The 23,872-nt window shown below is 59.6% G+C and overlaps 5 protein-coding genes across 9 annotated transcripts; 1 reads left to right on the top strand and 4 right to left on the bottom strand.

Annotated features, from left to right (window-relative positions):
* Window positions 1-342: 342 nt before the first annotated feature.
* On the bottom strand, window positions 343-2,624 carry ECHS1 (enoyl-CoA hydratase, short chain 1). The gene is made up of 8 exons (XM_053949391.1): window positions 2,510-2,624; window positions 1,620-1,817; window positions 1,421-1,548; window positions 1,241-1,340; window positions 1,040-1,144; window positions 843-962; window positions 689-756; window positions 343-593 (listed from the first exon to the last, which is right to left on the bottom strand). Exons 1-8 carry the CDS (start codon window positions 2,622-2,624, stop codon window positions 528-530), a joined length of 900 nt encoding a protein of 299 aa, XP_053805366.1. The 3' UTR covers window positions 343-527.
* A 291-nt stretch (window positions 2,625-2,915) lies between these two features.
* SPRN (shadow of prion protein) lies at window positions 2,916-4,037 on the top strand. Of its 2 annotated transcripts, none has more exons than XM_053949206.1 (2): window positions 2,916-3,031; window positions 3,420-4,037. In XM_053949206.1, the coding sequence occupies exon 2, from the start codon at window positions 3,427-3,429 to the stop codon at window positions 3,835-3,837; it is 411 nt and encodes a 136-aa protein (XP_053805181.1). In that variant the 5' UTR covers window positions 2,916-3,031; window positions 3,420-3,426; the 3' UTR covers window positions 3,838-4,037. The 2 variants fall into 2 exon arrangements, with proteins under 2 accessions (XP_053805181.1, XP_053805180.1); XM_053949205.1 differs by having other exon boundaries at window positions 2,916-3,044.
* Window positions 4,038-4,111: 74 nt separating this feature from the next.
* Window positions 4,112-7,389, bottom strand: MTG1 (mitochondrial ribosome associated GTPase 1). 2 transcript variants are annotated; one of them, XM_053949204.1, is made up of 12 exons: window positions 7,301-7,389; window positions 7,025-7,242; window positions 6,879-6,943; window positions 6,651-6,755; window positions 6,487-6,567; window positions 6,293-6,349; window positions 5,542-5,632; window positions 5,400-5,461; window positions 5,150-5,246; window positions 4,915-4,996; window positions 4,690-4,802; window positions 4,411-4,610 (listed from the first exon to the last, which is right to left on the bottom strand). In XM_053949204.1, the coding sequence occupies exons 2-12, from the start codon at window positions 7,137-7,139 to the stop codon at window positions 4,513-4,515; spliced, it is 966 nt and encodes a 321-aa protein (XP_053805179.1). In that variant the 5' UTR covers window positions 7,140-7,242; window positions 7,301-7,389; the 3' UTR covers window positions 4,411-4,512. The 2 variants fall into 2 exon arrangements, with proteins under 2 accessions (XP_053805178.1, XP_053805179.1); XM_053949203.1 differs by lacking the exon at window positions 4,690-4,802 and having other exon boundaries at window positions 4,112-4,610.
* A 139-nt stretch (window positions 7,390-7,528) lies between these two features.
* PAOX (polyamine oxidase) lies at window positions 7,529-10,267 on the bottom strand. Of its 2 annotated transcripts, none has more exons than XM_053949202.1 (7): window positions 10,037-10,267; window positions 9,189-9,681; window positions 8,910-9,109; window positions 8,435-8,690; window positions 8,237-8,349; window positions 8,006-8,084; window positions 7,529-7,698 (listed from the first exon to the last, which is right to left on the bottom strand). In XM_053949202.1, exons 1-7 carry the CDS (start codon window positions 10,179-10,181, stop codon window positions 7,545-7,547), a joined length of 1,440 nt encoding a protein of 479 aa, XP_053805177.1. In that variant the 5' UTR covers window positions 10,182-10,267; the 3' UTR covers window positions 7,529-7,544. The 2 variants fall into 2 exon arrangements, with proteins under 2 accessions (XP_053805177.1, XP_053805176.1); XM_053949201.1 differs by having other exon boundaries at window positions 8,006-8,163; window positions 10,037-10,260.
* A 1,385-nt stretch (window positions 10,268-11,652) lies between these two features.
* Window positions 11,653-18,856, bottom strand: LOC128791361 (lysosomal acid lipase/cholesteryl ester hydrolase-like). 2 transcript variants are annotated; one of them, XM_053948969.1, is made up of 10 exons: window positions 18,795-18,856; window positions 17,724-17,835; window positions 16,710-16,827; window positions 16,190-16,388; window positions 15,294-15,403; window positions 14,845-14,990; window positions 13,708-13,854; window positions 13,119-13,190; window positions 12,118-12,183; window positions 11,653-12,006 (listed from the first exon to the last, which is right to left on the bottom strand). In XM_053948969.1, the coding sequence occupies exons 1-10, from the start codon at window positions 18,854-18,856 to the stop codon at window positions 11,773-11,775; spliced, it is 1,266 nt and encodes a 421-aa protein (XP_053804944.1). In that variant the 3' UTR covers window positions 11,653-11,772. The 2 variants fall into 2 exon arrangements, with proteins under 2 accessions (XP_053804944.1, XP_053804945.1); XM_053948970.1 differs by lacking the exon at window positions 18,795-18,856 and having other exon boundaries at window positions 13,708-13,812; window positions 17,724-17,747.
* Between the last annotated feature and the right edge of the window lie 5,016 nt (window positions 18,857-23,872).

The raw sequence follows: 23,872 nt of genomic DNA, 5'->3' as shown, positions 1-23,872 counted from the left end.
TTCATTACTGCCAGAAACCTGCTGCTAATTGCAGGGCCTCCAAAGCTGCAGGAACTCCCTCAGGATTACCCCAAGGTGCCAGGCAGATGAGGATGATGCTCTGGGACAGGAGACTCAGCCTATCATCCCAGCCTCAGTTCAGCCCAGGTGAGGCTGAAGCAAACTCAGCACATCAGTGTTGTGCCACAGGCTGTCCCCTTCCTGGGCAGCACCCAGACCTATGTTCCACGAGGCTGCTCGTGCCCAGCCCAGTGTCAAAGAGCAGTGAGGAAGCGTGGCGGTGCTCAGTGAACCCAAACATTTCCCAGCTAAGGCAGGACCTTGCAGCAAGGATGCCCCATGTCCCAGCAGCACCTAGAAAACCCTTTAATAGCGAAGGCAGAGGTGGTCCCCACTGCTGGCTGTCACCCCAATCAAGTTTGGCTCGCCGACGGGTCCCGGTCCCCTCTGCGGGGTAAGGCAAGGGTGGATGGGCTGCAGGAGGCTGTGGGGACCTGCACCACCCCAGGGACCTGCAGCTCCCAGGCTCAGCTGTCGGTGAAGTTGGCCTTGCGCTTCTCCACGAATGCTGTCATCCCCTCCTTGCGGTCACTCTGGGACAAGCAGAGAGGTGAGGTGACAGGGAGGTTCGGGGGGGCTGCAGCAACCCTCTTATCCCTCATGCCACAGGGCTGATCCCCCTACTCACGGTGGCAAAGGTGGCATAAAAGAGGCGCTTCTCTGTCCTGTTCCCCTCTGTCAGCGTCGTTTCGAAGGCTGAAAGCAAGGGAGAAGTTGGGGAGACCCCTCTGCCTGGCCTTGCAGACCCCCCAGGGGGTTCCCAGTCGGCCCCCAGCCCCTACCAGCATTGACTGACTCCTTTGCCATGGCAGCCACCAGCTTGGAGTTGCTGGCGATCTTCTCAGCACAGGCAACGGCTGCGTCCAGCAGCTTCTCCACAGGGTAGACCTTGCTGACCAGACCTAGGATGCACAGTGGGAAGTGGGGGGATGGCTCTCCACCAGACCCCTGCAGTGCCAGGGCTGTCCCATGCCCCTACCTGCCTCCTTTGCCTCCTTTGCTGAAATCCGCTCCCCAGTGAGCACCATCTCCATTGCCAGCGACTTCCCCACTGCCCTGGTCAGCCTCTGCGTCCCGCCAGCGCCTGGGGCATTTAGGGAAGGGAGAGGTTCAGAGAGGGGTACCTGGGTGTCCCCACCCCAGCTGGGATGGAAGCCCCTGGCAGGTGCCTGCTGCTCACCTGGGATGGTTCCCAGCAAGATTTCAGGTTGCCCAAACTGCGCCTTCTCCCCGGCGTAGATGATGTCGCACATCATGGCCAGCTCGCACCCGCCTCCCAGCTGGCACAGGGGAGGCAGAGATGGGTCAGGGGATGCTGGGGTGGGGACAGGGGGTGCAGGGAGATGCGGGGGACACTCACGGCATAGCCATTGACGGCGGCGATGATGGGTTTGCGGACAACAGAGACCTTGTCCCACCCGGCGAGGAAGCCACTGTTGTAGCACTCTTGGAAGGTTTTATTCTGCATCTCCTTGATGTCTGCGCCAGCTGCAAAGGGAAGTGCAGTGGGACGCCAATCCCCTCCAAAACTTTGGGGTGAGCAGAGGCCTCCGTCCTACCTGCGAAGGCTTTCTGGCTGCCGGTGAGGACGATGGCTCCCACCTCCGGGTCGCTCTCCATGGCCTCCAGCGCCTGCCGCAGCTCTGCCATGAGTCCCTCGCAGAGCGCATTGAGCGCCTGAGGCCGGTTCAGCTGGATCAGCCCCACGTTCTTCTGTGCCCCCGTCTTCTGTACCAGCAGGTACTGGAATGCAGCCCCTGCCCGCCACACCAGCACTGCCCCGTTAGCCCACCGGCTGCCGGGCACCGGGCAGATCCCCGGCCACCCTCGGCAACGCCTGGCCGCCGTCACTCCATGCTATTTAAAGGCGACCTTGATGTCAGCGGTCACCGGCAGCCGGCAGGACAGCCTCGGAGGAGCTCCCAGTGCCGCCCTAGCCCGCGAAGATGAAGCCCCGTGACCACCCTATGCTGGGACAGTGCGCGTGGTCCACGCACCCAGTGCTGGGATCTGGTGCACAGTCCAGCGATCCCGGTGGCCGGTGCTGGGCCGCAGCGCCGGTGCCCTGCTATGCAGTGCCGGTGCCCATACATGGCCCAGGGCCCCGGTGCTCGGTGTTGGGCTCTGGAGCGCAGCTCCGGAACCACGTGCAACTCGCTAGGCACAGCCCCGGTGCTGGACCTTGTGCTGGGTCCTGGTGCCCGGTGCTGAGGCCCTGATGCACAGCCCAGGGACTCCATGCCCGGTGCAGAGACAGCACACGGAGCAGGGACGCGGTGCCCGCTGCCGTGGCCTGGTGCGCAGCCCAGGGACCACGAGCAGATCGATGGGCACATGCCCGCCCGGCGCTACGACCGTGCCCGGTGCAGGGACCCGGTGCCCGGCGCTGAGCACTGGGCTGGGCCAAGCCCACCCACCCGCTGTGCCCCCCCGGTGCCCCGGTGCTCACCGGCGCTGCAGCCCCGTGCGCCGCGGGGGGCGCGGAGCGGCGGCGGGAGGCGCGCTCGGGGCAGCGCGGCGGCGGCGGCGGCGGGGCGCAGGAGCGCTCGCAGCGAGGCGGCCATGGCGGAGCGCGGAGCGAGCCCCGCCCCCCCCGCCGCCGCCCATTGGTGCAGCCGGCCCCGCCTCGCGAGGCGCCGTCCCCATTGGCCGAGGCGGGGCCGCGGGGCGGGGCCGCGACCCCCGGGCCGTGGGAGGGGGCGCGGGGCCCGATCGCCGCCCCGAGCGGGGGTCCCTCCGTGCTGCCACGCGGGACGCGGGCGGGGCCGGGGCGGCGGGGTGTGGGGCGTTTAGAGGCGCCGCGGGGAACGGGAAGGGAAGGGGAAAGGGTAAGGAGGGGGGGGATTCCCCCTCCGCCCCCCGCGCGGGGTGGGGGGGGGAGTGCGGGGGGCGCGGCGGGAGCGCGGCAGCGGGAGCGCGGCCAGGGAGGAGCGGAGAGGAGCGGAACGAGCCGGCGGCATCCCCGGGTCCGGTGAGCCCCGCGGGTGAGGAGGGGGTGTGAGTGTACCCTGCGGCGGGGTGTGTGCGAAGACAGGGAAACGCGTGGCTGCGAGCGCGTGCGGGAGCGTGTCATCCCCACGGCTGTGCGGAACATCACCCATAGGGTTCTGCAAAGCGCGCGTGTGCGAGTGTGTGCGGGAGCATCCTCCACAGGGGCGTGCGGGAGCGTGCGTGTGCGGGAGCATCATCCGCAGGGGTGGGGGGAGCGCGTTTATGCAACGCGCGGGTAGCTGCGTGTGCCGTGACACACGCGTGCGCGGCCGCAGCACCACGCGCAAGCGGGACACGGCGGTGCGCGGTCCCCCGCCCGCGGCCGGGCGCGGCTGAGCGGCGGGGCTCTCCCTCCCTCCCTGCGGCAGGTGCGGGATGCGGCGGAGCGCGGCGGCGTGCTGGGCGCTGGTGCTGCTGGCCGCCACCTTCTGCGACACGGTGGCCGGCAAGGGTGGGCGCGGCGGCGCCCGCGGGGCGGCCCGCGGCGCGGCGCGGGGGGCGGCCCGCAGCCGGCCGAGGGCGGCCGTGCCCCGGTACGGCTCTGCCGGGGCGGCCCTGCGCGTGGCGGGGGCGGCGGCGGCGGGAGCGGCGGCCGGCGTGGCGGCGGGGGCGGCCCTGCGCCGGGCCCGGCTGTCCGGAGAGCTGCAAGCGGGAGACGGCGTCGAGTACCGCGACGGCAACTGGACGGCGGCCGCCAGCGCCTGGACCTCCGCCGCGCCGGCCGGGACCCCGCCGAGCCGGGCGCTGCCCTGGCTCTGCCCGCTGGCCGCCCTCCTCCGCCGCTGATTGATTTCGGGGGACCTGACTGTGCCCGGTGCACTCACGACACCGCGAGGACCGGCCGCCCCGCACGGGGCTGAGCCCCATGCCCCGGGCGAGCAGCGGCTCCCGGGGCTATGGCCACCCACCGCCGGCGGGGCAGGACCCCCGCGGAAGACCCTCCACCACCACCCCTCCACACCGAGCCAAACCCCACCGGCTTGGCTGCGCCGCGCCCCTGTCCGTGGCCTCGCCGTGTCCGGAGGCCGAGGAAGCGGCAATAAAACCGGGTGAAAGCAGGTGTGGCTGGATGCGGGGCGAGGGGCGGGACCCTGGGATGGCCAGCGCCCGGCCCCTGCCCACACAAGGCTTTATTTCGGGATGGAGACTCCAGAGCAGGTTAAACCCCGCGAGGAACAGCTAGCTGCCGAGGAAACAGATCCCTGGCGGCTTCCAGGTGCCAGCCGGAGGCACCAGCCCTGCCTGCCCCGGGCTCTCCGGGGCGGGCACAGCACGCCATGCGAGCCTCACAACAGCGACACCACAGGGCAGCCTGTGCCTCCGGCCTCTTGCCCAAAACCGGGGGTAGAGCCGCTTCAATCGCACCCCATAGCTCCCTGCTGAGGCGTCCTCCAGCTCCATGGGGCACCAGGGTGTCCCCAGTCCACTCGGCTGCAGGCAGTGCCTGGCCAGTGACAGGTTTCAGTCCAGTGTCACCCTGCCCAGGCGTCCCGCTCGGAAGTCCCGCAGAAACTCGTAGGCAGCAGCTGGGTAGTTGAGCATCATCATGTTGACATTCCCTGGAGATGGCAGTGGATACAGGAGCGTCAGCACAGCCTGATCCCCAAAACTCCCAGCCCTGCACCCCGGATCACCCACCTGTGCCTGTGAGCACCTTCACCTTCTGCGTGCGGCCCTGGCTGAGGGCCACGTGCTTGAGCAGGGGCTCGATGTGGTCGCAGGGCTGGCCCAGCCCGTAGCGCTGCACGTACCTGCCAGAGGGCATGGCTCACACCCTGCTGGCACTGCCTCTCCCCAAAATTCCCTGCGCATGGCATCTCCATCACCCTCTTGGGACCCCTCTCTGCTTCCCTGCCTGCTCACCTGAACTGCTGCTGCTTGTTCAGGGTGTACAGGAGGTAGTCAGCCATGACGTCCTCCCCCACCAGGTGATCACGGATGGCTCCTGGAAAAGAGGATCAAGCCCCAGCTTCCCTAAGCCCTGCTGAGCCCTGGCCAACCCTCCTTCCACCCCTTCACACGCAGGGGCTGTGAGCAGCAGTGTCACCCCAGCCTTGGCCACATCTGGGGACAGCCATGGCCACAGCCTCCAGCTCACCACACAGCGCCAGCTTCATGCCCGTCTCCACATCTGCCAGCCTGGGGGGCAGCACGCCAGGGGTGTCCACCAGGTACATCAGGGGCTTCTCACACACCTGGCACGGGGGAGGCAGGGCTGGTAATTAGCACCACACGGCTAATGAGTGAGGCACGGAGCTTGAGTTAAGGTCTTGCTGCAAAGGGGACCTGACCAACCCTCCACGATCAGCTCGGTGAACCTGGAGGTCTCCTGGGTGCAGGGACAGTACCTGGATCCTGGACAGCACTGCCTTGGTGACTCCTGGCTCGCCCCCCACTGCGGTGGCTCTGCCTGGGGGCACAGACACAGTCAGGGACGCAGGTGACACCATGCCCACCCGCTCCCTGAGCCCTGGCAGTGTACAGAAATACCCTTCTTGAGATGCAGCCTCCGCAGGGAGTTGATGAGCGAGGACTTGCCCACGTTGGGCACGCCGATCACCAGGATGTTGTGCTCGGAGCTCTGGAAGCCAAGGAGACACGGGCAAGGAGCAGCTGGTTACCAACCACCCCTGCAGCAACAGGCAGCTGCCACAGGGAAACATCCAGTGTTTGCCCTGCCAGGCACTTCTGGCACACGTGGGAGCAGCCTTGTCCCTTGGCTGGAGAGGGGGGCCACTGCACTGGGGGCAGTTTTGGGGCACCACAATATAAAAGAGATGTAAAGCTGCCAGGGAGTGTCCAGAGGAGGGACACAAGGATGGGGAAGGGTCTGGAGGGTCACACAGGGGCTGGCTGAGGTCACTTGGTTTGTTCAGCTGGAGCAGAGCACACTGAGGTCAGACCTCCCTGGGGGCTGCAGCTCCTCCCCAAGGCAGCCCCAAGCTCTGCTCTCTGGGACAGGGACAGGACCCAGGCAACAGCTGGAGCTGGGCCAGGGGAGGTTTAGGTTGGATTTCAGGGAAAGGTTCTTCCCCCAGAGGGTGCTGGCACTGCCCAGGCTCCCCAGGGAATGGGCACAGCCCTGAGGCTGCCAGAGCTCCAGGAGGGTTGGGACACCAGTCCAGGGGTGCCCAGGGTGGGATTGTTGGGGGGTCTGTGCAGGAGCAGGAGTTGGACTGGGTGGTCTTTGTGGGTTCCTTCCAACCCAGGATATTCTGTGACCCCTGTGCACGTGTCTCACCTCGGCCCTGTGGTACCGTGGGCCATCAGCCACCAGCCTGGCAACCATGGGGACAACCTGCAGAGGGACAGGGCTGTCACTCTGTGCCCTGGCTGGCGGCAGCCACTCGCATGGTGGCACTGAGCAGTGGTGGGGCTGAGCAGAGGACTTGGGACAGCGGGAAAGGGAGCAGGGCTGGGCTGCTGCCCCACTACCTTCTTGACATTGACATCACGCTGGCAGTCAGTGAAGACTACGTGCGAGCATCCCCGCTGCCTCAGCTGCTCCAAAACCGCCTGGAGGGGACGGGAAGGGGCACTGCTGTCACCCGCCTGTGACACCACCGCTGCCCCCCGCCCGGCCCTGCCCCGGCGCTCACCGGCTGCCGGCGGGCATCAGCCAGATCCATCTTGTTCAGCACCAGGACGTGAGGGCGGATGCCCAGCGCCTCCTGCAGCGCGGGGTTACGGCCCGACAGCGGAATGTGGCTGCGCTAAGGACAGCGACTGGAAGAGCGTACCGGGAGGGGGATGGAGAGCAAGTGGAGAGGGGCAAGGGTGGTCTGGAGGGACAAGGGACAGGGTTCTCCGGCAGCTGTGGAGGATATTCGAGCGTCGTGCACCTCCACGAGGCAGTCGGCGCGGCGCAGCGCCAGGCGCATCTGCCGCAGGCCTGCAGCACACAGCAACAGCGCGGGGTGAGTGCTCGGTGGGGAGCGTGGGGAACTTGACCCGCCGCGCTGCCGCCCCTCACCTTTCGCCATGTGCCGCGGGAACCACGAGGCCACATCACGGCCGCCGAACTCGAAGCGCTCCCGGAATCCTCCCGGCACTGTCCCCGCCGCCCTCAGCGCTGCCCACACCCGCATGGCTCCGGCGCGTCACTTCCTGCGCGACCGGAAGCCGCCTCAGTGACAGCGATGGCGGAGCCGCTGCCGCCGCCACCGGGGCCTCAGGGGGGTTCGGCTGCACCTCCCGGCGGCACGGGGAGTGCCGGGGCCCGCGGGGGGCACGAAGCGGGCCCCGGCACTCCCCGTGCTGCCGTTTCTGGGCCTCAACCCCCTCGCCCACCCGCACCGGAGGCCCCCCCGCGGCCGGGCCCAACGCAGGACCCGCTGGACGACCCCCGCTACACCATCTCCAGCACCAACTGGTATTAAACCCACAGCGCAGCCCCCGCTCGATGCAGCCGCCCCCGCCCCGCCACCGAGAGGAAGAAGCCGCCGGCGCGGAGGTTTCTCAATAAAGGAGACCGAAGGGCGAAACACCGCGGTTTATTTTGCTGCCTCAGGAGTGAGGCGCGGGGACGGGCGCCTGGAAGAGCTGGTTGAGCCGCTCGGCCTCTCGCCACCCCGACAGCAGCGCCCCGTGGGTGGTGGAGTAGAAGGTGCGGTGCGTGGCCTCGCCGGCGAAGAGGAGCTGCAGGGGCTGCGGGCAGGCGGGGGGTGAGCACAGGGGCCGCGGGGCTGGGCTAGGAACAGCCTCGCCCCCCGCCCCCCGGCCGCGTTAAAAACCCAGAACGGGCACTTTCCCTTCCTTAGCCGCCCAGCCCGCGCTGTGCCCAGGCTGCGAAGGAGGGTTGGAGAAGCCGCCTGTCCACGACTTTTGTGGGAATGCCCCCACCCCCGTGGAGTGACCTGAGCGCTGGTGACCCCCGCGAAGGGCCAGCAGTGCCACCTCCCTGTGCTCCTGCAGTGGCCTGTCCCCGCTGCACCCCCTGGGGCTGCATCCTCACCCGGGAGTCCCGGGGCTCTTCGGGCAGGGGCTGTGCGAGCACATCGATGTCGTCCCCCGAGCTGCCGACGGCCACGTAGCTGTAGGAGCCGCGGGTGTAGGGAGCGCTGTGCCAGCGGGAGCGGAGCACGCTCCTGGGCGCGGGCAGGTTGGGATTCCCTGCGGATGGGGCTCGGCTAGGATCGGCAGATCCCCCGGGGCAGTGGGCGGGCGGGGAGGGCGGGGCGGGCACCTGTCATCGTGCGCAGGACGCGGGTCATGGCGCTGAGCACCTCGGCGTCGCTCAGCGTTTCCATGTGCTCCGACTCCTTCCCCGCGATGAAGCCGCACAGGACGTGCCCGTGCCTGGGGCGGGAAGGTGGGGCTGAAAGCTGCTGCCCCTCCCCGTGCCCACCGGCGGCCCGGATGCCCAAAATCCCCAGCCACCTACTGCTCTGGCGGCTGCAGCACCACGAATCCGATGAGCTTCTTGAACCAGTTGGCCTCCAGGTCAGCGTCGGGCTCCTCCAGGGGCGACTCGTCCTCCCACACCACCTCCAGGAGCTGCTGCTCGGGCTCCCAGAAAGGCTGCTCGAACTCCAGGAAGATCTTGTTGTTGGTGCCAAAGCCCAGGTTACGAATGGCCTGTGCTTTCCGCTCGGGAAGTGGGGGCTGGAAGAATTCCTGGTGGCGTTCCTTGAGGAAACCTGCAGCCACAAGTTTGGGCGGGCAACGGGGCAGCTCTCAGCTGGGTTCCTAAATGGCGTCTGAGATGCTCTGACCTCCCCAAACCCCTTTCCAACCTCTTCCCAGTGGGAGAGGGGAGGCTGGGAAGGGGTTTAGGCAATCCCTGCCCTCCACCTGCCCATCTGCAGCTGTGCCGGCTGGTCGGAGGGCAGGGCAAGGGAAGGTGTTGGTGTCCTCACCCAGCGGGACAGTGATGATCACGTGGTCAGCAAGAAAGACATCTCCATCCTCGCACTCCACCCGGACGGGGAAAACCCTGGCATCGTCCCCTTCCTCACGGAAGGACCCTTGCCACTGGATGGTCCTCACCGCCTTGTTGAACAGGACGGTACCCTCGGGTAGATCCGAGAGCAGACGCTCGGCCAAGCTGCTGTAGCCGCTGTGGGAGGAGTCACCGCTGGGGACGGGGCGGCCCCCGGAACGCTGCTCCGTGTGCCGCTCCGGAGCGCCGCGCTTACCCTGGGAAGGTGCAGTCCAGGCCGGGCAGCGACACGTACTCCCCGAAGGGCTCCAGGCCCACCAGGTCCATGCTGTGGGTCCCGCTGATGCAGCACTCCAGCTTGAGGCAGGCGGCGAGCACGGCCAGCTGCAACCGCCGGGCATCCTCCTGGCCCCCCGCCATCGTGGGTACCGTCCGGGCGATCTCTGCCCGCACGTACTGACCCACGCTGGGCCACGGTGGCTCCTTGGAGCCCTGGAAAGCGCGGGTGGAGGCCAGGAGGGCGTAGAAGAGGTCGCGGGCTTCGCGCACTGCCTTGGGATTCAGCACCTTTCCCGAGCTGCCGTAGGTGACGGACGGCATCGGGGGGTGGCCCCCCGCTTCCACCTGCTGGTTCTCCTCCCGGGCGGCCTCCGGGCCCAGCAGGCCGTAGCGGGAGGCCAGGCAGAACACGGGATTTCCCGGCGAGGGGCCGTGGATCCAGTGTGCCCCCATCTCCGCCAGCCCCGAGGCTGCCAGGAGGGAGGGGAGGAGGGAGGGAGAGCGGGTCACCCCGGGCCGTGCCCGTGGAGAAGCCCTCGGGGCGCAGCGGGACCCCCGGCGCCCCGTGCCCCCGAAACGGCCGGAGCCGGCGGGCCCTGCCGCTGCCCCGGTGCCCCCCGTGACCGGCTTCCGTTCGATCCCCGCGTGCTCACGGGACCGGCCACCCCCGCCACGTGTCCAGCCCACTCCGGACCGGCCCCACGGGCCGGGGGGTCAGGTGCAGCAGCTCCCGCATCCCGGTACAGCCGCCCCCCGCCCCAGCCCGGGCCCCCGGTGCCGCCCACCCCCAGTTCCCGGAGCCTGCCCCGGCCTCCCCGCCCGTACCGAAGGGGCGGGTGCAGACGCGGCCGCCGGCGCGGGCCGCCGCCTCCAGCAGGCGGAGGGAGCCGTGTCCGCGGAGCCGCTGGGCCGCCCCCAGCCCCGCCAGCCCCGCGCCCACCGCCACCACCCGCCGCCCGCTGCCCTCCATGGCCGCCCGCGCCGGCCGGTACCGCCCTCCGCCGCCGGCACCGCCCGCCGCCAACGGCACCGCCCCTGGAGCGGCCCGAGCCGCGGCGGGGAGGGAAGGAGGAAGGACGGGATGGAGGGAAGGATGGGGCAGTGGATGGAGGGAGGCCGGGAGGGATGCCCGTGGGTCCCGGTGCAGTGATGAACCAGCTGCCTGCACCCATGGAGGGCGGGAGAAGGCCGGGGTGGGAGAGGGGCCCCTCCTGGAGTAGGGGCAGCCCTGGGACCACCTCCCCACCTTCCTCCTCTCCCCATTCTGCTCCTGCTCATCCACCTTATACGGTGGCCGGCCAGCCTGGCAAGGTGGAGGAGCAGTGGATGCCCATCGTCCCGCGGTCCCGCCGCACACTTCCCAGCCGAGCTGCCCCAAGGGCCAGTGCCAGCGCTCCTGATTCCCAAACCTTCGTGGATACAATAAAACTCTCCACTCCCAAGGCTGTCTGGTAGGTTGTGTTTTTTGGTTTTTTTTTTTTTTTTTTTGCCAGCAAGAGTTCCTGCCCCCTGTCCAAGGGTGGGGTAAGATACTGGATGTACTGGGGTACTCCCAGTTGGGACCCTTGGAGAACCCACTGTCCCACCACCCAGCTCTACCAGCTGTCTGTGGGGCTACCGTGTACCCTGCTGGCCCTGCCAGCTCCCCAGAAAATATTCACATGCAAGGAAGAGCTGGAGGTGTCAAAGCACATGCTCCTGAAATCCCTTTTGAGTATTTATTTTGGAGGGATTTTCCCCACCTCCGGGTTTGCAGCAAGCAGCAGGGTGGGATGGGCTGGGGACATCAGCCTGGCAGCAGCTTCCTGGGGGGGACGGTGGCTCTGCAACCCAGCCCAGGGCATTTGGGGTCACCAGCTCCCAAGGATGAGGGATGATCATTCCCAGTGTCTTGGTGCTGAGCCAAGCAGCCATTCCTGAGGACCTCTGGCCCCTGAGTCCCAGGCCAAATAATGCAAGCACCTGCCTGGCTTGGCCCAGATGGAGACCTTCCACTTCCTGGGGACTTGTCTTGGGGAAAAAGGATTCTCCAAATCCAACCTGAACCCCCTGGGCTGCAATCTGGGGCCAGACCTGTTGCTGCTGCCAAGAAGGGTTTGGCCTCATGCATCCCCTCCATTCCTTTGTGTGCCATGGCTGGGGGGCTGCTCTCAGCCTGTCTCCTCATATCCAGACTCAACAGGCCCAGCTCCCTCCCACGTCCTCACAGGCTGGCTGCTCTAATCCATAACCCACTGGGCAGCCACTGTAGGGTCGTGGCAGGGTCCCCATGTGTCCCTGGGTCAGCACCATCACGTTGGGGCCCTTCCAGCAGGGCCGGTGGCTCCTGCCTGTTCTGGTGCCTCAGCTGACCCCGGTGCTGCCCTCCCAGCACGGTGCCAGCGGTGCTTGAGGAGCTCCCAAGCAAGGAGAAGAGACCCCAACAACCAAGGGATGCGTGGAAAGCACCATCACCACAAGCATGAAGGAGGGGACAGCAGGAGTGTCCCACCCTCTCCTCGGGCTGTCTCAGCTGAGGGACAGGGGCCAGGCCACCGGCACCTCCCCCGGGAGCCGCTGCTCTACCGGGACCCCTCCATCAGCTTCAGGATGCTGCTGTAGAGGCGCCCAGGGGCATCCAGGCCCCAGACAAAGTCCCAGTGGTTCCAGTCGGGGATGTGGGTGTAGGTGACGAGGTGGCTGATGCGGGGCAGCAGCTGGAGCACGTCCCTCCAGTCAGCTGCCCAGTCCTGCCCTCCTGACCACACCGCGGTGGGCACTGGCATCTCCTCCACGCGGTACAAGGGCGGTGTGTCCTGGAGGGACACGGGGGCTCTCAGGTGGTCAAGGAAGCCATTCTGTCCCTGCACCACCCTGGACAGACCCCCAGCATCTCCCGCTGCCAGCACTGCCACAGCAGCTCCTACCTGGTGGTACCTAGCTGCGTTCTCGCTGCCGTAGTCAAAGGCTTTGAATTCTCCAGATTTTATCACCTGGGAAGAGAGGATGGACCTGCTGTGGGAAGATGGATCTGCTGTGAAAGGATGGACCTTCTGTGGGAGGATGGATCTGCTGCTGTGTGGATCTTGCATCTCCTGTCACGAGAGGGAGCTCAGAAAGGTTTGTGTAAGTCCCGGCCCTCCATCTGCCCATCTCCAACCATGCCAGCTGGCTGGGGACAGGCAGGATGAGGAAAGGTGTTGGCATCCTCACCCGTGGGACATTGCAGGAGGAGATGGCATTCCACCTTTTTTGACAGGGTGGCTTTTTGACCTCTGGCCCCATGCCTGTCCCTAGCCATGGGTTGACAAACCAAGGTGTTGCACGTGACTCCTTGGCTGCCCTGGTGCCACGCTCTTCCCTCTGAAATCCTGCTCACCACCAGCTGTGTGTGCAGGGTGTTGCTGGAGCTCCTTCAACAACCTGATTGTCCTTTTCCAGCTTCCATTACCAATCATTTGGCTCTGCAAGGAGGCACATGGGTGGGGTTCTCCAGCCTGACCCTGTTTCCAGCAGGGCCAGTGCTGAAGCTGCAGAGTCCATCTCCAGGGTGTCCAGAACCCCTTTGGACAGGTCCCCATTGTTGGGTCCCCATTTTCCTCCTCATCCAGTTCCTCCAGCCTCTCCTTGCACCCACCAGCACCATGGTGTCCCCAAGTTCTGCTTTGGGCACCCCTCAGCATCCATCTGTGGCTTCCCCATCCTGTCCCTTGTCCTGCCTGGCCCAGCACAGGACACACACTGCAGTGTCCCCTGGTCCCCAAAGGCACCAGCGCAGCTCATCCTGCACCCAGCGGCTCTTCTGATTCCTTGCCTTTACTTTCCCAATGTCTGAGACCCCTGAGCTCTCGTGTCTGCCCTGGGCACAGCAAGCTCTCAGTGAGGGGCCCATCTCAGGGCTGAAGCATCCGTGTGTCAGGGATCCTACCTGGGCCCAGTGGACGATGTTTTTGACAGAGGTGCCATCCGGATAGTGGGATGTGTACACATCCAGCCGTGTCTGCAAGGAAACATATCCCAGCTGTGGGTGCTTTCCAGCGGATGGGAGTGGAGTGGCAGCTGCCAGGTGTTTCCCAGAGCAGCCACTGCTGAGTCACGCTGCCTAAAGAGCTGGACCAGGTTCAGGAATATAATGTTCGTTAAAAACCAATTGCTGTGAGGCAGCATCGGGAGGAGAGTGATGGGGATGAAGGGTGAGCTCTGTGGGACCCCTTACCTGTGCTCAGGGGCTGTGCTCAAGGCCTCAGTGACTGCCAGAGGTCACCCAGAGGCTGCACCCCAGGGTGGTCGCAGTGACAGGCAGCCCTAACTCAGAGGTGTTGGCGAGGGCCACCTGGCCACTGACATTTACTCAGCAGAGCCTGGGGGGCTTTTCTTGTCCCAGGAGGAAAAGCACGTGGCAGAGGGACACGTGTTGCCCATGCAGGGTCTGCTTGCTGCGAGGACTGGGGGCAAGAGGCTGGGGCAGGCTGGGCAGGGTGGGTGGCACAGCGGCCCCACTGGAATGGCACACCCACCATGTTGAGGTTCTTCTCGTTGTAGCCACCCAGCAGGAAGAGGAGGTTGGCACAGGGCTGGTGCAGCAGCGTGTGCCTGCACAGCTCGGGGAGAAAGCGCCACAGCTTCCTGATGCGCAGGGACGCGTCCGTTCTGCCCAGCAGCAGCTGCGGGAGCAAAGGGCAACACGGGCGTTTCCTGCTTTCCCCTCCCTGCAGCCCAGCCCCTGGACTGTCCCAGCAGCCAGGCAGTAAAGGGAATATCCAGGAGTCGAGCCTGCTGCCCCCCTGCCCTCCTGCCCCACAGAGATGTGAACAGCTCGTTGCAGGAGTTGGTGCTGACTGAACACACACCAGGGAAATCAATATTCCCAACTCTCCTCTTTCCCCCCACTTCCCCCAAGCACAGGATCTGATTTTCATGGAATCAACACCGTAAGACTGCTCTTTTCCAGATGTTTAGTCTAGGGCCCCTACAACTGCCTCTGTTGCAGTAAGGTAGGAAAATTATAAAGAAAAGCCTTATAAAGTCAACCCTGCTCTGGCTAGCCTGTCATTTCTTCTAAGTCAGGCTAGCCCTTTGCAAGTTCCCATGTGAAAGCCATCGTGGTGTGAGCAGTACCTTAACATAACAATCTATTCCTGGGTAAAAACAACCAGCACCTGTATAAACTGGTTTTACACTGTTAGATAGAAAAATGAAAACTAGCTCTCACAAACAGCTTTTCCTACATGTAGACACCAGGAGTTTTAGTGACCAATCAATACAGAGTAACAACTTGTTAATTACCAATAAAAGTAATTGGCAAGAAAGCTATTGATCAGTTGGAATCACACAAGAGGTCTGTAAAATTGTATAAAAAGGGGTTATGTGACTAAAGAAGGGGCTTTTTCCACCATGAAGAAAATGGAGTCCCATGTGATTTATTCCCATATGCCCCCATACAAAGACCACATTTATCCTACAGATGGAGAGAAGACGTGCTCAACAAGGCCATCCAGGACTCTATGTGCACCTGAATTGTGTCTGTGCTAATAAATCAGCAGGAATTAACTGTTTTCTGCTGCATCAGAGAACCCCAGGGGCTGCCTCTGGGCATGATCCCTTCTCTAGAACCAGTCAGTTTTGGGGCAGAAGGGCATGGAATAATCCCTTACCGGAATCATCTTGAGCTTGTTGTCCACAAGGACCTGCATCTTCATGAATGGACTTCTGGTGTGCTTGAGTGACACTACTGGAGCCAGGGCAAAAAACATTTTGACTTTCTGAGCCAGTTCGGGCATGGATGAAAACGCAATAAACGCTGAGAAAACAGAAAAACAACCTCAGACTTGCTCCATCTTTCCTCAGGTGCTGAATCCGAGGGCTCACTTGGACCCAGCTCTGTTTAATTGGTATCTCCACTTGGAAATCTGAGGTCTCTTGCCACCTTCCTGCTAAATGTTGGTGCGAGAGATGCCCAAAGGGAGGCAACACCTTTATTCTCTTGGCACTTCAGTGGTTGTTAAACCCACATGGAGGGCTTTACCCCCCTGCTTTCTGCTGACAAACACCAAAATGGACTTTTTCAAGTCAAGGTGGTGGGTGGTGACCCTTCGGCACTCACCAATTGAGCAGCCCTGGGAGTAGCCAACATAGTGGAGCTGCTTCTGCCCCGTTTTCTGTAGCACAAAGTCGATGGTGGCCGGAAGGTCGTACATTGCCATCTCATGGAAGCTGCAACACAGGAGGGGGATGTTGATTGTGAGGCAGCAACTTACCCTGAGCTGCCTTGCATTGCCCAGCTTCACATCCGGGGCTGATTTTCCAGGAGAAAATTCCTGGCATGGACCCCTCCTGCCATGGCATCATCTTCCCCTGAAAGGGCTTAGTCCTCCCACGGCCGTGGTGAGCAGTAAACAGACTGTGCAGAGCCTGGCCAGCATTCCAGTGCCATGCCCAGCCTCTCTGCAGAGCCAGAGCTGGCTCCCACCAGGATTACAGCACCAGCTCTGCTCCCTGGTATGCTCTTTCCCCCAGGGGAATGGAGCACTGGCTCCTGCCCATGTGCCTGTTGGTGGGAGGTGGTGAAAGGCAGACCTGCTGTGTGAGGTTTTGCTAAAAGCCTGTTTATGAGCTTGGGGTTCTCCTCTGGAGATCAGCTCTGGAGAGGCAGTAGCAGCTTAAAAAGGGGGGACAAGGGGTAACAAGGTCAAGGAGCAGGGGAGCTGGCAATGACACTTGTGGACACCTCAGTGGTGTCCCCATGGAGGCCCCTGAGGCAGGGCTGCTGTCTCTGTGTGTACCCACGCAGGTGGCAGTGCCCTGTGCTCTCAGCAGCTGCAGGGAGGTGCCGGCACCGTGTCAGCAGGCATGTCAGCTCAGGTCCCTCCATCCTCGCTGGGGGAGGCTGTGCCAGGGATCAGGTGCTCTGACTTGCCTGCTCAGAGGCACCCACCTCTGCCTAGAGCTTGGTGACAGGCAGAGAGAATCGCCAGGCTTTTGTAACGCGCTGCAGCCCACCTGAAATCCCAGAATTCCACCTGGTCAGCTGAAAGGTGCTGGTGTCTCCGGGACCAACTCGTCCCCCGGCTGTTTGCCAGCCACACATCATAGCCAGAGTCTGCTAGTATGAAGCCAAGGCTGTTGTTAGCCAAATTTTCCACCCAGTGGCTGCCTTCTCCAAATATCCCGTGCTGGAGAAACACGACTGGCTTGGCCCCTGGGTGCAAAAGAAACAGCACATTTCATTGAACCACATTCTCTCTATTCACTCACCCCAAATTAAGGCCAGTAAAGCCTCTTCCTTGCACTGCCAGAGGACATGCAAAATGTGCATTTTGACCAGGTGTTCTGGTGCTACAGCTTTGAGTGCAAATTGGAGAAATCCCACAGATTCAGTATTTTTGCTTTAACGATGACTATTCCCCTGGTCTGTCCAGGTTCATCCATTCCCCTGCTGATATTCAGGGCTTTTTTTTTTTTTTTTTTTTTTTTTTTTTTTTTTTTTTTTTTTCTGGATCTGAGTGAAATAGAGCTGTACCTCTGTTCTTAGGCTTTTCTCTTCCATGAGGAATTCTGTTCAGGTGGATGTAGTAGCCATCACGAGTCAGCACTTCATACTCCTCACTGGGGTACCCTCTGTGGCAGATGATTTGGCTCTGGGGGAAGAAAAACCTAGGTGGGAAACTTTCCATAGTGAAGGTGCTTATCTGGCTTGAGGAACATCGAAGTTCTGGGACATGGCTTTGCCCAGGCTGTCTCTGGATCAGTTGAGGACTTTTTGTGACAGAGGATGCTCTGTCCAAACCCCGCCCCAGTGATCTGCCCAGGGGAAGGAGAGCTGCTCAGCCGTGGGTGGGAGGGGAGCTGGCGGCTGCAGGGCTTGAAACCATTTAAAGCAAAAAAGATTTCCTGACGCCTGACCCGATTTCCTGACGCCTGGCACCGATTTCCTGACGCCTGACACCGACGGCAGCACGTGTCACATCAGGCTCCCAGGTGATGAGCCGGGCAGATAAGGTGCTGGGGCAGATGGAACCTGCCGAGCTGGGCTGACTGGAAGGGCAGTGGGATAAACCCCATAGAATCCATTGCAGGGCTCCCGAGGCTCTGCCTGAGCTTTATTTATGCTGAAAACTCCACGGACTGGGAAAATCCAGCTGTGGTCCTGCACACGCGTTGCTTTGTCACAAGGCTGGCAGGAAAGATTAAATGCAGCAATTTTATCTTGGGTCCTGCTAAACCCAGCTTCAGAGCCTCGCAGGGCTCACCTGGACATGGCCCTGAGCGATTTGCTGAAGGAGAGGAGCCACGCACAAATTTCTACCCTCTGGGGAGATATCTGATCAAATCCACTCTGGGATTATCCTCATCTCTAACTGCCCTGCTGGTAATTGCACTTAATTCTGCTGGGAGGAGGAGCTTGTTAATGGTGGTGTGGAGGCAGCGTCATATCACAGCAGCTCAACAACACCAGCCCTCTCCAGCCCTCTCTCTCTTCCAGCTGCACGTGCCCAAGCCTTCAGACAGGAAATTCAAAGTTCTCCTGGCTTACAACGTTCATGAGAGCCTCGGGATTCAGAGCCTTTTTCTGCTTGGCGGCATCTTCGGAGCTTGTGGGTGCTTGTACGAAGAACAGGATTGCAATGAGCAGCCACATCTTGCGCCTGTGTAAATAACAATAGTAACAACAACAACAAAAAGTAATGATAATGATAGTAATAATAGCAATAGGAACAACAACAATGACAACAGCAAAACTGGTAACACCAATGCTGCTGTTGTTACTATTGTTGATTATTATTGTTACTGGAATTGATATGAATGTTTGTTTCTACTTGGTTGTGATATGTTAAGTGCCTCACATACCTGAAGATAACATATCATTTTCTGGGCTGGGAAAGTGGAGGAGATTCCCAATTTGATTTTTCTTTGCAGTCCACATGAGAATTTTTTATACTGTACAGACAGGATCTGGTACTAGGCAGGAGCCTTTTTTATATTTTTAATGGCAAGAAGAAGAGAACCAGCTGTGCAAAACAAGAACTAAGCCAATACCACTGGGCCAGTTGTCTCACAGAGGAAATGAACCTAAAGGGGGAGTTTATGCTATGGAAGGAACATGTTTAGTGTGTCTGGGCTATGACTCTGTCTATACTTTTTGTGGTTCTCTATTGCTTAGCTTTTGTATCCAAAACCCACTGTAAACAGAAGGATCCTATAAGCTGAAACTGGTAGAGCCTCATAGGAAGGCTATTGGTTAAATAAGTGTAGCCTGAAAAAAAACCAGAAACCTTTTTGATCCCCTTAGATGCTCCTGAGCTGAGCAGAGGCCTATTTTTAATGCACACAGTTAACATTATATATGATTTCTAATGTTTTGCCAGGCTCTCAAAATTTAGAGCTTAACTTCAGCATGAATTGTGAATGACTCTCTGCCTCCCTCCTTCTGCTCCCACACCACGAGACTTTCCTACCCTCTGAAATACTCCCAGCAAACCTACCTGTGGTATCACCAAGGTGCAAGTTAAGACCAAAAAGAAAAAAGAGCAACCAATGCTTTTCCCCTGCTCGGGGCAGCTCCAAAATGACACAAATCTGAAGGACACGGAGGAAAATCCCTTACCAGGCAGAGCCCACTGGCACGTCCGACCCGGCTGGTGGTGGCAGTGCCAGTGGCTCTGTCATCACCAGAGTTAAAAGGACCACACTGTGTCAGAGCCCAGCCACGCTGGCACTTGCTGTTCACGTGTCCTCCAATTAACAGATGTGTGCTGATTGCTCCTGTGGCACCTCCCTTCATGGGAGGCTTCACGTGGCTTTCGTGCTTGCAAAGGATTGCGGTTTTGCAGAGGCAGCCGGATTGGTGTACTGAGGAATTCCAGCTATGGAGTTGCACCTTAAGCTCTTGATAGCCAGGGTGAAAAAGAAAAGAGCCAACAAGCCAAGTTAGAAAAAAAAAACCAACCAAACAAAAAACCAACAGCTTTTCTTTGTAAAGGGTAATTTCTTAACTCCCAGGGTAATTTCCTATCTCCCAGGGTCATTTAGAAGAGTTCCTGGTGCAACAAAAATCTTGGTCTCAACTGATGCCTTGAGAAGGCTGACCTAGAACAGAGGCTGGACAGAGTTCAAGAATAAAGTAGGGATTTATTAAAATGCCTACATGGATCCACCTTGGGCAGCACAAGAGCCCAGCCAGGGCTGCACCCAAGATGAACCAAAATGGTCACAAAATGCACGACCGCTCACGGGGGGCTCTCACTTTTATAAGTTCTGCTTCATTTGCATATTGGCGTTAATTGTCCAGTTACAGGTCCAGCCCATGAAGTCCCATCCCTCTCTTCAGTCCACGTTGTTTATGCTCTTGGACCTGAGATTTGGATCATTTGTCCTGTTCCCCAGCTGGAGAAGGAATTGTTTTGTCTCCCTACTCTGTGAAGAGAGCTCACCAACACTTAATATGAAGCTTAGAACTACACACACTAAAGCAGCTCAGAATCTGAAACATAGAAAAGCTAAAACTTAAGGCATCATTCTTAAGGCATCACTACCACCTTTCCAAAGCTTCAGCAGCATGCCAAGCTCCCTAAGGACACCTCAAGGGCAGGTGAGGCCTCACTGCCTGCCTGGATGGGAGACACTGAGGCATCCCACCCTCATGCAAAGTGACAGTAAGGTCCAGAAGGGTCGTGTTAGCAGGGGGCAATTCACAAAAGCTCTGCAGGGCTCTCTGGAAAAGCACCAGGCTGACGGTCCTTTCTGGAAAAGCACCAGGCTGAAGCTCTCACCAGCAGCCAGATGTGTGGGGCAGAGCTGGTGTGACACCTGTGCTTGGCCAAAGCCACTGGAATTGCCTGTGCAAAGGCGTTTGTTCCCCACCTGCAGCCCGTGACCGCCCAGCCCATGCCTTTCCCTGCCTTGGTAGCCACCTAGGAGCCCAAGCCTGGGCTGGCTCTGCTGGAGCAGGCCTTCCCTGGCTGTGGGTCAGGCTGCCTCCTGGTGCTGCTGCCGGCCGCGTTGTGAAACGCAAACCGCGGCTCCATCGCCACGCTGAGATTTCCTCTCGGTGCCACAGCGGCTGGCACAAAGGGGCTCTGGGGGTGCCTTCCTCCTCATGGCAGAACCTTCACTCCTTCGTTACATCCTGCACCTGTGCTTGCTCTGGGCTTTTGGAAATGTCTTTCCCCAGCTGTGAGCACAAAATTCCAACTGCGAAGAGTCAGAGAATTGTGGATGGAACTCATATAGGTTGGAAGGACCTTAAAGCTCATCTCATTCCACTCGCTGCCATGGACAGGGACACCTTCCACTATCCCAGGCTGCTCCAAGCCCCAATGTCCAACCTGGCCTTGGGCACTTCCAGGGATCCAGGGGCAGCCACAGCTGCTCTGGGCACCCTGTGCCAGGGCCTGCCCACCCTCCCAGGGAACAATTCATTCCCAATATCCCATCTAACCCTGTCCTTTGGCAGTCTGAACCCATTCCCTGTGTCCTGTCACTCCAGTTCCTGTTGCAGGATCCCTCTCCAGCTTTCCTGTGTCCCTTCAGGCCCTGGAAGGAGCTGTGAGGTCTCCACACACCCTTCCCTTCTCCAGGCTGAGCATTGCCAGCTCTCCCAGCCTGGCTCCACAGGGAAGGTGCTCCAGACCCCTCAGCAACTCCATGACCCTGCTCCAACAGCTCCATGCCCTCCTTATGTGCACAGGACTGTGCACAGTGGGGTCTCACCTGAGTGGGGCAGAATCCCCCCTCCCCTGCTGCACACTCTGCTGCCTTCTAACTCCACTACTCGTTCTCTAGTGGAGGTCCTAAGTAGTAGTAATAGTAGTGATAAATTACTAGTAATAGAGGTTGGAAAGGCAGCAGAGACTTCTCTGACATCCTCAGGCTGTGGAATGAGGCCATTGGAGCAGTGTGTCAGTGCTGAGGCGAGCGTGTGATTCAGCACCTGGGGTTATTCCACCTGTGGTGGAAGGACAGAAGGTGCCAAAAAAAAAAAACAGGTGGATTTTTACTGAGGAACTCTTGTGTAGCTTAGTCAAAAGGAGGAATGAAGACCTTTGAGGATTTGAAGAGGTTGGGTTTAGATGGGATATTGGGAAGGAATTGTTCCCTGGGAGGGTGGGCCCTGGCACAGGGTGCCCAGAGAAACTGTGGCTATCTAATCCCTGGCAGTGTCTAAGGCCAGGCTGGATGGGGCTTGGAGCAGCCTGGGATAGTGGAAGGTGTCCCTGTCATGGCATGGGGTGGAATGAGGTGATCTCTAAGGTCCCTTCCAACCCAAACCACTCTGGGATCCCACGATTCTCAGAGGGATGAGTGTCCAGGTGGGCTGGTCAAGGTGTGACATGGAAGGCAAAGGTTTCCATCCAACAAGTCCTCCATGTGCTTCCTGGGCTCTGCCTGAGCCCCAAACCCCGTAGTTTTCTTGGCCTCTGAGGCCCTTTAAGAATCAAAAGTTGCATCTTCTGGTGTGGTGTGTTGCTTCTGCCTCTTGTTAGCTTCACCTTCCATAGATGTCAGGCAGCATTGCTGCTGAATGCCTTTCATGTTCTCGTTTGAGGCATCACAGGACTGCAACCCCACCTGCTGCTGGCACAACAGGAAGGGAAACAGCCCATGGGAACAGCTGTGTCCCCACTGCCATCCTACAGGTGCAGGTCTGCTGCTGCTGAGTCACCTCCTCTGAGGCATGCCGTGGTGCAAGCAGCACATTCCTCAGCCCTCAGCTCTGGGACTGGGCTTAATCATGTCCTGGGCTGTCCATGGCCACCTTTCCTCCAGCTCATGCCCTGCTGTTGCTCCTGCTGCTGCTTTCCACCAGGCTGCGTGCCCAGGGTGCCTCTTGCCAAGCACAAGGGTAAAGCAGTCACAAGTCACCTGGTCCTGGCATCCTGAGCTGGGAAAGGGAGTAGCGCCCTGATTTTGGCAGTAAGAGAATGCCAGCTCTTGTGCAATTCCTGCCAGATAAACACAACTTCCTTGCGGTAACCTTGGAGAACATGGCTCAAATTAAAGAACCTGATGGGGGAAGCAGTCCTTATCTGCTTGTACTTCTCCTAGTTTAAAGTCCCTTTGGCAAGGCTGGGATATCTCTGGTTTACACATTTGGTAGGGGTTTTGCCCGTGCTGGAGTTGCACAGAGGAGCTTGAGGAAACACCTGATCTTTTCACAACACCTTGTTAGGGTTGTTCATGCAATCATTCCGTTCACTATAATGAAATAGAATAAACAAAAGCATCAACGTTCCTGAGCGTGGATTGGGAAATAATGGAGATGTGGAGATGTGGTCACTGGTGTTCTTTCCCCAGTAATTCCTCCGCTGTTCTTGTGTTCAGAAGAGCCCAGAACAACCCTGAACTTTATGTACTTCTTCCCTGATCTCTCTTCATTATACAATTGAATTTAAAGTATATTTTACAGCTAAAAGAGTTTGGTTTGTGGGTAAACAGACCTGGGACAACGTGAGCAAAATTTCTCAGTAAAGAAACACCTACAGTTTTCAAATTTGGTGCCGTAGTGCTCTTGAGATTATTTTCCAGCATAGTGGAGAAAAGCTGTTCTGGCTCAGCTTTGCCAAAGCGCTGATCAGGGCTGTCAGGGAGCAGGGACATGTCCCACAGGACATAGTCCAGGGTCAGGGTGATCACAGAACCACAGAATGAACATGGTTGGAAAAGACCTTATGGGATCATCAAATCCAACCCACGACCTGACACCTCCTCATCAACTAAACCACGGCACTGGGTAACACGTCCAGTCTTCTTTTCAATATGTCCAGGGATGGTGACTCCACCACCTCCTTGGGCAGACAATTCCCATGCCCAATCACTCTTCCAGTGAAGAATTTTCTCCTGATGTCTAACCTAAACTTCCCTGGCACAGCTTAAGACTGTGTCCACTCGTTCTGTCCGTGGTTACCTGGGAGAAGAACCATCATGATCAACACTGGTTTGTGAAGTTTTGGAGAAAATTGCATTTGATCTTGATGTCAGCTAACTGTAACTTTCCATGGCCTTATATTCCCACCTGCTTGAAGTCCCATCACATGAAAATGCAAGTCTCAAAACCAGGGTTTCTCTCTCTCTCAGAGGTTCATCTAACAAACTCAAAAGAAAATTTGAAAATTACGTGGGAAATAACATGGAAATTGCTGTGAGTTCCTGAAATAAGAAAGCACAGTGTTTTCAACCAAATGAAACCCTGAATCTACTCAGCAATGCCTCTGGAAATCGTTGTCAGGCTGTAAAGGATCAAAAAGATGTGAAAAGGCGGCACACCATCTGTCATAACTCGATGAAACCTTGTCCTAGATTAACTCTGGGACAAATCAGTTTCTAAATAACCCCACAGGCCAGCACGTTGCTTAAAGCAGACACCAGAGCAATCCTTGGGTTACTTGCAAAAGCACCACTTCTCTTCAAGCCTGTGCCTGTGGGAAGGAGGCTGTGCTAGCGGTGTTCAGCACCTCTCCAGTGTGGGCACAGCCTGGAGCTGGCCCTGTGCTCCACTCCACGCCTCCTTCGCATGCTGCTGTCCTGTGTGAGGGTGGGATACGATGGATCAGCCAGCAGGGTGACACTGCTGTGCCCTGAACGGGATGTGACACAGCTTTGAGCCCTCACGGCCTCATGTGACACCTTCTGCATGAGCACATCTGGAAGAAAATTGAATAACAGGTTGAGTGACCAACATCCTCC

This window comes from Vidua chalybeata, chromosome 8, assembly GCF_026979565.1.
Source record: "Vidua chalybeata isolate OUT-0048 chromosome 8, bVidCha1 merged haplotype, whole genome shotgun sequence".
Lineage (NCBI taxonomy): Eukaryota > Metazoa > Chordata > Aves > Passeriformes > Viduidae > Vidua > Vidua chalybeata.
Note: the sequence above shows the minus strand (reverse complement) of the source record. Positions and strands in the feature narration are given on the sequence as shown.

Excerpts from the sequence above, each read along its gene's own strand:
- ECHS1 (XM_053949391.1), bottom strand. The coding sequence starts at position 2,624 with ATGGCCGCCTCGCTGCGAGCGCTCCTGCGCCCCGCCGCCGCCGCCGCC. Across the intron at positions 1,549-1,619 it reads CAGCCAGAAAGCCTTCGCAG|CTGGCGCAGACATCAAGGAG; the intron begins GTAGGACGGAGG and ends TTCCCTTTGCAG. Across the intron at positions 594-688 it reads TTTATGCCACCTTTGCCACC|AGTGACCGCAAGGAGGGGAT; the intron begins GTGAGTAGGGGG and ends TGCTTGTCCCAG.
- SPRN (XM_053949206.1), top strand. The coding sequence starts at position 3,427 with ATGCGGCGGAGCGCGGCGGCGTGCTGGGCGCTGGTGCTGCTGGCCGCC.
- MTG1 (XM_053949203.1), bottom strand. The coding sequence starts at position 7,139 with ATGCGGGTGTGGGCAGCGCTGAGGGCGGCGGGGACAGTGCCGGGAGGA. Across the intron at positions 6,944-7,024 it reads CCCGCGGCACATGGCGAAAG|GCCTGCGGCAGATGCGCCTG; the intron begins GTGAGGGGCGGC and ends TGTGTGCTGCAG. Across the intron at positions 5,247-5,399 it reads CAGTGCTGTCCAGGATCCAG|GTGTGTGAGAAGCCCCTGAT; the intron begins GTACTGTCCCTG and ends CCCCCGTGCCAG.
- PAOX (XM_053949201.1), bottom strand. The coding sequence starts at position 10,181 with ATGGAGGGCAGCGGGCGGCGGGTGGTGGCGGTGGGCGCGGGGCTGGCG. Across the intron at positions 8,350-8,434 it reads GTGCTGCAGCCGCCAGAGCA|GCACGGGCACGTCCTGTGCG; the intron begins GTAGGTGGCTGG and ends TTCCCGCCCCAG. Across the intron at positions 7,699-8,005 it reads AAGAGCCCCGGGACTCCCGG|CCCCTGCAGCTCCTCTTCGC; the intron begins GTGAGGATGCAG and ends GCCTGCCCGCAG.
- LOC128791361 (XM_053948969.1), bottom strand. The coding sequence starts at position 18,856 with ATGACAGAGCCACTGGCACTGCCACCACCAGCCGGGTCGGACGTGCCA. Across the intron at positions 17,836-18,794 it reads GTGCCAGTGGGCTCTGCCTG|GCGCAAGATGTGGCTGCTCA; the intron begins GTAAGGGATTTT and ends TTATTTACACAG. Across the intron at positions 16,389-16,709 it reads AGAAAAGCCTAAGAACAGAG|GGGCCAAGCCAGTCGTGTTT; the intron begins GTACAGCTCTAT and ends TTTTGCACCCAG.